The sequence below is a fragment of the Poromitra crassiceps genome (genome assembly GCF_964638095.1).
Source record: "Poromitra crassiceps genome assembly, chromosome: 17".
NCBI classification, from domain to species: Eukaryota; Metazoa; Chordata; class Actinopteri; order Beryciformes; family Melamphaidae; genus Poromitra; species Poromitra crassiceps.
Genome location: NC_139635.1, coordinates 25,613,365 through 25,625,570, shown reverse-complemented (window position 1 = coordinate 25,625,570; position 12,206 = coordinate 25,613,365). Strand labels below are relative to the sequence as shown.

Sequence of the window (12,206 nt, the reverse complement as noted above, 5' to 3'; positions counted from 1 at the left end):
GGATTATTGGAACATGACAAGGAGTCATCGCCTCTTCCTCACCGCAGCTTGCCTGTCTGCATCCGCAGATGTCTGCTTGACCGCATCACTCATCCCACGCGATGTATGTTGCTTGTTTACAAGTTAACAGCTTTGTCAGTGTTATGTAACGTTTAGCCGCAACGCGCAACTATAAAGGACTTTGTCGCGGCTACGTAACGTTACATTGGCAAGCTTACCTCGTTGGCTTGATGTTGACAGAATTTGCAAAACAGCTTATCGCCACAAAACGTCCCATTCTGTGAACGCGGATTTCTATGGCCCTTGTGTTGTTTTGGTGTGTCTTCTTCTGTGGTGTTTAATTCAATTCAATTCAATGCCGTTCAAACAGCGTTTAGGTGCTTCTGGATTTGACGTATTCGTCGTGTCGTTTCATGTACCGTGAAACGAGGTACCGTGAGGGTCGTACCGTAAACTCACGGGACGAATACATGTACCGTGACACCCCTATTACACACACTCACTCACTACACACACATTACACACTCTCACTCACTACACACTCATACTCACTACACACACATTACACACACTCACTCACTACACACACATTACACACTCATACTCACTACACACACATTACACACACTCACTCACTACAGACACATTACTCACACTCACTCACTACACACACATTACACGCACTCACTCACTACACACTCATACTCACTACACACACATTACGCACTCATACTCACTACACACACATTACACACACTCACTCACTACACACACATTACTCACACTCACTCACTACACACACATTACACACACTCACTCACTACACACTCATACTCACTACACACACATTACACACTCATACTCACTACACACACATTACTCACACTCACTCACTACACACACATTACACACACTCACTCACTACACACTCATACTCACTACACACACATTACACACACACACTAGGGGTTGCATCGACTAGTCGACGCGTCAATGCTACTACCGCAAGTCGACGCCCACCGGGAGATATCGATGAGTCGTCACGTGGTTTGAGGCAAGCAGCCTGCCAGAGCTGCTCTTCATCGTTTGTCGTCTTCACACTTTTCTATATTTATTTACTTTTTCTAGATTTATTGTTAATCAACGTATTAATAAGCTACATTATTTGGCTTAGAATGTGGCTTTGCACATTCTTTTTTTTTGCTTTTCTCTGACCACTTTTATTGTTGCGAGGGGCTCCATCGTTTGCTAACGTTAGAGGGATCAGCTGATCCTCTGGCAGTGCGGTGTGACACGCGAATGCAATGCCCAAGCAGCTGAGGAGGAAATACGGAGGCTGCAGGGCCACGACGAGGCGATGGTGGAGGAAGAGGAAATTATACACATACAAGGTTTCTGTCCACAGTTTAGTCGCGGTTGCTGCCGGAGGAGTGGCAGCGAGAGCGTGCGTAAAGGATCGGTAGGCGAGTTGCTATTTACGCGAGCAACACCGCACCACGTGACGACCAGAGCCGTATAATAGAAGAGTCCCGACATCTCCATTCACTCCAATGGACCAGTTTTTTTCCAGGAAGTAGAAAGTGGAACTCTTGAGTAAAAAAAGCAGCACTGTCGAGTTGCAGCAAAATAGACAGTTTGTGTTGTACTTTGAAAGGGTTTTTCATCCCTTGAATCAAATTGTACATTATCAGCTTTATTTTAGCATGCAAAAGTAGCGCGAGACCCATTCCTGGCTGTTCATTGGCTAATGAGTCTCGCATTTTGGTCCTCCGCTGACGCCACTCTCTCTCTAGAGGACACTAGTGACGACTAGTCGACGTCGACTGAACTTTATTGACAGAAAAGTCGACTTGAAAAAATCAGGAGTCGTGCAACCGCTAACTCACACTCACTTATACACATGCACAGACATAAACCTCTCTCACGCACACACACACACACACACACACACGCACACACACACACACACACACACACCGGTCCACAGGCTCATGACAACCTACTAGTAATCTTCAGGAATGTAAGGTTGAGGGAAAGCAGATTTAGCAGGACCACCTCTTCCCTCTTTTGCATGGGGTCTCCACACGTGCACACTCTGCCGTGCACTCTTACCACACTGCAGACTTACCGTGCACACTCTGCCGTGCACTCTTACCACACTGCAGACTTTTTTTTTTCTTAAGATGTTTTTATTGAACCAACAATGGCAATTTTTCAATTTTCCATACATAACAAAACAATACAAACAGAAAAACAACAGAAAAAAACAACAACAACAAAGAAAAAACAGAGGGTATCCCCCCTCCCCCTCCCCCCTCCCGGTATGGTAGACATTTCGCTCTCTTTCAAATATAAAATAAAAGTAAAGTAAACTACAGGAGGTAATATTCAATCAAATCAAAACCAATAAACAAATGAGGTATGTGGAGTGGACATAATGAAGGTGATATTAGAACCTTATAAAGCCAGTACCAGTCAACTATCCAAGAGGGTGTAATGAAGGTAATGAGGCCAGAAAGGAGCCCCGTATTTTTTCATAAGTTGCCGGTTTCTTTCTCACACTGTACAGGATCTTCTCAGGAATACTATATGATGTTCATTCGTTCAACCAATGTCTCTGAGAGGGAGACAGTTCAGATTTCCAATTTAGCAATATACACTTTTTGCCAGCTGTACCTGCAAGTAATATGAAATATTTCTTATTGATGCTCACATCCAGAGATCGAGTGTCTCCCAAAATCCAGATCTTAGGGTCATAAGGAACCTGGGTTTCTAACACATCTGAAGTTGTTTCACACTCTGCCGTGCACTCTTGCCACACTGCAGACTTACCGTGCACACCCTCCTGTTGCTCCTCCACCGAGTACTGATTCTAAACTCACTCTTTTCTTTTCTGTTTCCTCTCTCACTCCTTCCTCCTACCTGACTCCTCACCGTGTCACTCCTCACCGTGTCACTCCTCATTCTCTCTTTCCGCTGTCCTGCTCATTTCCACCGCGACCCTCCTCTTCCTTATCTTCCCTCTTCTTCTACCTTTCCCCCCCCCACCTCCTCACCCCCCCCCCCCCCACCTCCTCCCCGTTTCTCCCTCCCGATTGGCTGCCCGTCGTTTCTAGTCTCCAGAGGGGAAAGGCAGCGAGTCGCAGCCCACTCCAGTGACCAATCGAGAGCTGCTGGGCTCCCATCTCACTGCCGATAGGCTGGGAGGGTCTGTCCAGGTACTGGGAAGGAAGGGTTAGCTCTGCCAGCTTCCTCCTGTCTGTCTGTCTGTCTGTCTGTCTGCATGACCACCTCCGTCTCTGCAGCAGGGCTGACTTGAGTTCAGTCCATTGACATGTGAAGATTGTCATTATCAAACCTATTTATTGAAACCTGTATTTATCCAGGGAAGGTTTGCTCAGCGTGCATGTTGTTTTTCAGCACTGCTCCATGTACGTTTCATACAGTAGTTAGGCTGTGTTCACACTGCACTGCTCCATGTACGTTTCATACAGTAGTTAGGTCGTGTTCACACTGCACTGCTCCATGTACGTTTCATACAGTAGTTAGGTCATGTTCACACTGCACTGCTCCATGTACGTTTCATACAGTAGTTAGGCTGTGTTCACACTGCACTGCTCCATGTACGTTTCATACAGTAGTTAGGTCATGTTCACACTGCACTGCTCCATGTACGTTTCATACAGTAGTTAGGTCATGTTCACACTGCACTGCTCCATGTACGTTTCATACAGTAGTTAGGCCATGTTCACACTGCACTGCTCCATGTACGTTTCATACAGTAGTTAGGCCGTGTTCACACTGCACTGCTCCATGTACGTTTCATACAGTAGTTAGGTCGTGTTCACACTGCACTGCTCCATGTACGTTTCATACAGTAGTTAGGTCATGTTCACACTGCACTGCTCCATGTACGTTTCATACAGTAGTTAGGTCATGTTCACACTGCACTGCTCCATGTACGTTTCATACAGTAGTTAGGCCATGTTCACACTGCACTGCTCCATGTACGTTTCATACAGTAGTTAGGCCGTGTTCACACTGCACTGCTCCATGTACGTTTCATACAGTAGTTAGGCCATGTTCACACTGCACTGCTCCATGTACGTTTCATACAGTAGTTAGGTCATGTTCACACTGCACTGCTCCATGTACGTTTCATACAGTAGTTAGGCCGTGTTCACACTGCACTGCTCCATGTACGTTTCATACAGTAGTTAGGTCATGTTCACACTGCACTGCTCCATGTACGTTTCATACAGTAGTTAGGTCATGTTCACACTGCACTGCTCCATGTACGTTTCATACAGTAGTTAGGCCATGTTCACACTGCACTGCTCCATGTACGTTTCATACAGTAGTTAGGCCGTGTTCACACTGCACTGCTCCATGTACGTTTCATACAGTAGTTAGGCCGTGTTCACACTGCACTGCTCCATGTACGTTTCATACAGTAGTTAGGCCGTGTTCACACTGCACTGCTCCATGTACGTTTCATACAGTAGTTAGGCCATGTTCACACTGCACTGCTCCATGTACGTTTCATAAAGTAGTTAGGCCATGTTCACACTGCACTGCTCCATGTACGTTTCATACAGTAGTTAGGCCATGTTCACACTGCACTGCTCCATGTACGTTTCATACAGTAGTTAGGCCATGTTCACACTGCACTGCTCCATGTACGTTTCATACAGTAGTTAGGCCGTGTTCACACTGCACTGCTCCATGTACGTTTCATACAGTAGTTAGGCCGTGTTCACACTGCACTGCTCCATGTACGTTTCATACAGTAGTTAGGTCATGTTCACACTGCACTGCTCCATGTACGTTTCATACAGTAGTTAGGCCGTGTTCACACTGCACTGCTCCATGTACGTTTCATACAGTAGTTAGGCCGTGTTCACACTGCACTGCTCCATGTACGTTTCATAAAGTAGTTAGGCCATGTTCACACTGCACTGCTCCATGTACGTTTCATACAGTAGTTAGGCCATGTTCACACTGCACTGCTCCATGTACGTTTCATACAGTAGTTAGGCCATGTTCACACTGCACTGCTCCATGTACGTTTCATACAGTAGTTAGGTCATGTTCACACTGCACTGCTCCATGTACGTTTCATACAGTAGTTAGGTCATGTTCACACTGCACTGCTCCATGTACGTTTCATACAGTAGTTAGGCCGTGTTCACACTGCACTGCTCCATGTACGTTTCATAAAGTAGTTAGGCCGTGTTCACACTGCACTGCTCCATGTACGTTTCATACAGTAGTTAGGCCATGTTCACACTGCACTGCTCCATGTACCTTTCATACAGTAGTTAGGCCGTGTTCACACTGCACTGCTCCATGTACCTTTCATACAGTAGTTAGGTCATGTTCACACTGCACTGCTCCATGTACGTTTCATACAGTAGTTAGGTCATGTTCACACTGCACTGCTCCATGTACGTTTCATACAGTAGTTAGGCCGTGTTCACACTGCACTGCTCCATGTACGTTTCATACAGTAGTTAGGCCGTGTTCACACTGCACTGCTCCATGTACGTTTCATACAGTAGTTAGGCCATGTTCACACTGCACTGCTCCATGTACGTTTCATACAGTAGTTAGGTCGTGTTCACACTGCACTGCTCCATGTACGTTTCATACAGTAGTTAGGTCATGTTCACACTGCACTGCTCCATGTACGTTTCATACAGTAGTTAGGTCATGTTCACACTGCACTGCTCCATGTACGTTTCATACAGTAGTTAGGTCATGTTCACACTGCACTGCTCCATGTACGTTTCATACAGTAGTTAGGCCGTGTTCACACTGCACTGCTCCATGTACGTTTCATACAGTAGTTAGGTCATGTTCACACTGCACTGCTCCATGTACGTTTCATACAGTAGTTAGGTCATGTTCACACTGCACTGCTCCATGTACGTTTCATACAGTAGTTAGGTCATGTTCACACTGCACTGCTCCATGTACGTTTGTAGTTGGCCCGTGTTCACACTGCACTGCTCCATGTACGTTTCATACAGTAGTTAGGCCATGTTCACACTGCACTGCTCCATGTACGTTTCATACAGTAGTTAGGCCATGTTCACACTGCACTGCTCCATGTACGTTTCATACAGTAGTTAGCCCGTGTTCACACTGCACTGCTCCATGTACCTTTCATACAGTAGTTAGGTCATGTTCACACTGCACTGCTCCATGTACGTTTCATACAGTAGTTAGGTCATGTTCACACTGCACTGCTCCATGTACGTTTCATACAGTAGTTAGGTCATGTTCACACTGCACTGCTCCATGTACGTTTCATACAGTAGTTAGCCCGTGTTCACACTGCACTGCTCCATGTACGTTTCATACAGTAGTTAGGCCATGTTCACACTGCACTGCTCCATGTACGTTTCATACAGTAGTTAGGCCGTGTTCACACTGCACTGCTCCATGTACGTTTCATACAGTAGTTAGGTCATGTTCACACTGCACTGCTCCATGTACGTTTCATACAGTAGTTAGGCCATGTTCACACTGCACTGCTCCATGTACGTTTCATAAAGTAGTTAGGTCATGTTCACACTGCACTGCTCCATGTACGTTTCATACAGTAGTTAGGTCATGTTCACACTGCACTGCTCCATGTACGTTTCATACAGTAGTTAGGTCATGTTCACACTGCACTGCTCCATGTACGTTTCATACAGTAGTTAGGCCATGTTCACACTGCACTGCTCCATGTACGTTTCATAAAGTAGTTAGGTCATGTTCACACTGCACTGCTCCATGTACGTTTCATACAGTAGTTAGGTCGTGTTCACACTGCACTGCTCCATGTACGTTTCATACAGTAGTTAGGCCGTGTTCACACTGCACTGCTCCATGTACGTTTCATACAGTAGTTAGGCCGTGTTCACACTGCACTGCTCCATGTACGTTTCATACAGTAGTTAGGCCGTGTTCACACTGCACTGCTCCATGTACGTTTCATACAGTAGTTAGGCCGTGTTCACACTGCACTGCTCCATGTACGTTTCATACAGTAGTTAGGTCATGTTCACACTGCACTGCTCCATGTACGTTTCATACAGTAGTTAGGCCGTGTTCACACTGCACTGCTCCATGTACGTTTCATACAGTAGTTAGGCCATGTTCACACTGCACTGCTCCATGTACGTTTCATACAGTAGTTAGGCCATGTTCACACTGCACTGCTCCATGTACGTTTCATACAGTAGTTAGGCCATGTTCACACTGCACTGCTCCATGTACGTTTCATACAGTAGTTAGGCCGTGTTCACACTGCACTGCTCCATGTACGTTTCATACAGTAGTTAGGCCGTGTTCACACTGCACTGCTCCATGTACGTTTCATACAGTAGTTAGGCCATGTTCACACTGCACTGCTCCATGTACGTTTCATACAGTAGTTAGGTCATGTTCACACTGCACTGCTCCATGTACGTTTCATACAGTAGTTAGGCCGTGTTCACACAGCACTGCTCCATGTACGTTTCATACAGTAGTTAGGCCATGTTCACACTGCACTGCTCCATGTACGTTTCATACAGTAGTTAGGCCGTGTTCACACTGCACTGCTCCATGTACGTTTCATACAGTAGTTAGGCCATGTTCACACTGCACTGCTCCATGTACGTTTCATACAGTAGTTAGGCCGTGTTCACACTGCACTGCTCCATGTACGTTTCATACAGTAGTTAGGCCATGTTCACACTGCACTGCTCCATGTACGTTTCATACAGTAGTTAGGCCATGTTCACACTGCACTGCTCCATGTACGTTTCATACAGTAGTTAGGCCGTGTTCACACAGCACTGCTCCATGTACGTTTCATACAGTAGTTAGGCCATGTTCACACTGCACTGCTCCATGTACGTTTCATACAGTAGTTAGGCCATGTTCACACTGCACTGCTCCATGTACGTTTCATACAGTAGTTAGGCCGTGTTCACACTGCACTGCTCCATGTACGTTTCATACAGTAGTTAGGCCGTGTTCACACTGCACTGCTCCATGTACGTTTCATACAGTAGTTAGGCCGTGTTCACACTGCACTGCTCCATGTACGTTTCATACAGTAGTTAGGTCATGTTCACACTGCACTGCTCCATGTACGTTTCATAAAGTAGTTAGGCCGTGTTCACACTGCACTGCTCCATGTACGTTTCATAAAGTAGTTAGGCCGTGTTCACACTGCACTGCTCCATGTACGTTTCATACAGTAGTTAGGCCATGTTCACACTGCACTGCTCCATGTACGTTTCATACAGTAGTTAGGCCGTGTTCACACTGCACTGCTCCATGTACGTTTCATACAGTAGTTAGGTCATGTTCACACTGCACTGCTCCATGTACGTTTCATACAGTAGTTAGGTCATGTTCACACTGCACTGCTCCATGTACGTTTCATACAGTAGTTAGGTCATGTTCACACTGCACTGCTCCATGTACGTTTCATACAGTAGTTAGGCCGTGTTCACACTGCACTGCTCCATGTACGATCCATACAGTAGTTAGGCCATGTTCACACTGCACTGCTCCATGTACGTTTCATACAGTAGTTAGGTCATGTTCACACTGCACTGCTCCATGTACGTTTCATACAGTAGTTAGGCCGTGTTCACACTGCACTGCTCCATGTACGTTTCATACAGTAGTTAGGTCATGTTCACACTGCACTGCTCCATGTACGTTTCATACAGTAGTTAGGTCATGTTCACACTGCACTGCTCCATGTACGTTTCATACAGTAGTTAGGTCATGTTCACACTGCACTGCTCCATGTACGTTTCATACAGTAGTTAGGTCATGTTCACACTGCACTGCTCCATGTACGTTTCATACAGTAGTTAGGTCATGTTCACACTGCACTGCTCCATGTACGTTTCATACAGTAGTTAGGCCGTGTTCACACTGCACTGCTCCATGTACGTTTCATACAGTAGTTAGGCCGTGTTCACACTGCACTGCTCCATGTATGTTTCATACAGTAGTTAGGCCGTGTTCACACTGCACTGCTCCATGTACGTTTCATACAGTAGTTAGGCCGTGTTCACACTGCACTGCTCCATGTACGTTTCATACAGTAGTTAGGTCATGTTCACACTGCACTGCTCCATGTACGTTTCATAAAGTAGTTAGGCCATGTTCACACTGCACTGCTCCATGTACGTTTCATACAGTAGTTAGGCCATGTTCACACTGCACTGCTCCATGTACGTTTCATACAGTAGTTAGGTCATGTTCACACTGCACTGCTCCATGTACGTTTCATACAGTAGTTAGGCCATGTTCACACTGCACTGCTCCATGTACGTTTCATAAAGTAGTTAGGCCATGTTCACACTGCACTGCTCCATGTACGTTTCATACAGTAGTTAGGCCATGTTCACACTGCACTGCTCCATGTACGTTTCATACAGTAGTTAGGTCATGTTCACACTGCACTGCTCCATGTACGTTTCATACAGTAGTTAGGTCATGTTCACACTGCACTGCTCCATGTACGTTTCATACAGTAGTTAGGTCATGTTCACACTGCACTGCTCCATGTACGTTTCATACAGTAGTTAGGTCATGTTCACACTGCACTGCTACATGTACGTTTCATACAGTAGTTAGGTCATGTTCACACTGCACTGCTCCATGTACGTTTCATACAGTAGTTAGGCCGTGTTCACACTGCACTGCTCCATGTACGTTTCATACAGTAGTTAGGTCATGTTCACACTGCACTGCTCCATGTACGTTTCATACAGTAGTTAGGTCATGTTCACACTGCACTGCTCCATGTACGTTTCATACAGTAGTTAGGTCATGTTCACACTGCACTGCTCCATGTACGTTTCATACAGTAGTTAGGCCGTGTTCACACTGCACTGCTCCATGTACGTTTCATACAGTAGTTAGGCCGTGTTCACACTGCACTGCTCCATGTACGTTCCATACAGTAGTTAGGCCGTGTTCACACTGCACTGCTCCATGTACGTTTCATACAGTAGTTAGGTCATGTTCACACTGCACTGCTCCATGTACGTTTCATACAGTAGTTAGGCCATGTTCACACTGCATTGCTCCATGTACGTTTCATACAGTAGTTAGGCCATGTTCACTCTATTCCGCTGTTTTCAAACTGCCTTTTTAACATGAAAGGATAATTACAGTTCTTTTCAACCTGGGCCTTGTTTTCCTTGTTTCTGTGCTCAAACACCAGGAGTGCCAAAGCAGTTGAACCCAAAGAAAGAAATGGTGTCAACAGAAGTGGTGAGCATAGCAGAGACTCCACCAATGTCCACAGTCCAAGTTATACCAGTTATATTCAACTAATAATCAATTAATCAACTACTATACTTGTTAAAAGTGAGAAATATGGTGTGTATGTGTTATGGTATGGGTCGTGGTACAGTGGTAGCACTCCCAGTGAACTTGAGGTAAAGCGCTGCGGAGAGCTAAATGACAACATTTTGAACACAATCGATCACCATGAAAATAAGGCCCATGGTGAAAATAATGGGAATTATCCTTTAAAACCAAAGGTGAACAGAATGAGGTTTCCTGGCTTCATTTTAGGCAGATAGAGACCACATAGAGTGCCAAAGTCACGCCCTCTTCCGGGTCTGGCATACACACCAATGGTTTATCCGCCATTCATTTTTCCATAGACATTTCGTAAAATGCTTATAAAAATTTTTTTACTTGGTCAAACCAAGCGATTCAACTATATTTAGAATCAGGAGATCATATTATAACATTTCACTGGGACCAAAACAAAAAACTTTTATTTTTTAATTTATAAAGAAAAAAAACATCGCATGGATGCAACTGGGACGTATCCTCAGTGATGTACCCTGGGGTCATAGGATGTTTCGGGTCTCGCAACATCATACACCCTCGACCAGGTGACCCAGCCGGGGCTGGCCAAGCCCCAACTTACGTCCCAGTAGCTACCCACGGTCAGCCCTATAGGGAGGGTCGAAGGTGGTCACGTGGTCAGGGCCACTCAATCCGATGCTCCGGAACTACTCTGCCGGGACCGGGGAAGGGGGAGGGCTCTGGTACGTAGAGGGACCGGGCTCTGTGGGTTGCCACCCGGCCGGGCTCCTCCCTCGTCTCACCAGGTCTACGACCTGTGCGCTGCACCAGACTCCCCCGCTCCAAACATCTCATTCCAACGTGATGGTATCTTGGTGGATACCATGCAGTACCAGTAATTGGTGGCACTGCAGACTCCACTTGCGAATATATTAATATATAAATAAAATATATTTATATATATATATCTTTTGGTTTGTTTGAGTTTGGTCCAAGTGAAATGTTATATGGTCTCTCCTGATTCTAAATATAGCCGAATCCATTGGTTTGACCAAGTAAAACTATTTTTAGAAGCATTTTACAAAATGTCTATGGAAAAATGAATGGCGGATAATCCCTTGGTGCGTATGCCGAGCCCGGTAGAGGGCGTGATTTTGGCACTCTATAATGTAGACAGCATTTTTTTGTGAGCTGACCAATCACAATGAAAAAGAGGCGGGGTTTCACACTACAGCTTTAACAACCACAATGAATATAGAAACATTGGCAGTAGTCAAGTTGGTAGTTGGAGCACAAGGACTCGAGGTCAGTGCACATGTACTGTGTGTACTTTCTGCTGATAGTGTGCTCGCTGTGTGTACTGTGTGCTGATAGTGGCAGCTAGTCTATGAAAATAAACTCGCTTTTCATTTATCAGCATAAATCACGATGGATTCAGCACCTTTCCTACAAACAGACTAGTGCAAATACACGTTTATGCCTGTTCCCATTTGGGAGTTGGCCAGTGCACCCACAGTCATATACTGTTGTTGTATTCAACTGCCAGATCTGGGGATTTGAACTGGTAACCTTCCAGGCACAATCACACTATCAATAGAGACAAGTGAGAGGTTACTGTTGCCACTAGGGGTGGGACAAAATATCAAAATATCGTGATACTTCCTCTTGCGATACATTATCGATACACTGGCACCCGTGTCGTGATACCGTCCATATTGCCATATCGTGACATTTTATCCTGAAATGTGTATTTTTTGCATTCTTTTTTGCATTCTTTTTTTTTCTGTAAACTTAATTTACACAGATTAAAAAGATTTTAGTATTTTGTATCGTTCCTTTAAACATTTTGACTTCACACGTGGAGTCAGTCAGTGTGT

General features: G+C 45.2%; 1 protein-coding gene across 4 annotated transcripts in view; it reads left to right on the top strand.

Moving 5' to 3' along the window:
- The window catches only part of LOC310792060 (casein kinase I-like), a 39,161-nt gene that overhangs the window by 23,043 nt on the left and 3,912 nt on the right, over nucleotides 1-12,206 (top strand). Inside the window, exon 10 of one of the 4 annotated variants that reach the window (XM_083653760.1) lies at nucleotides 3,117-3,218. The exons of the other annotated variants lie outside the window; for them this stretch is intronic. Coding sequence (XP_083509886.1) covers nucleotides 3,117-3,218 — 102 coding nt within the window. The remainder of the gene's footprint in view (nucleotides 1-3,116; nucleotides 3,219-12,206) is intronic. 4 annotated transcript variants of the gene reach the window in all.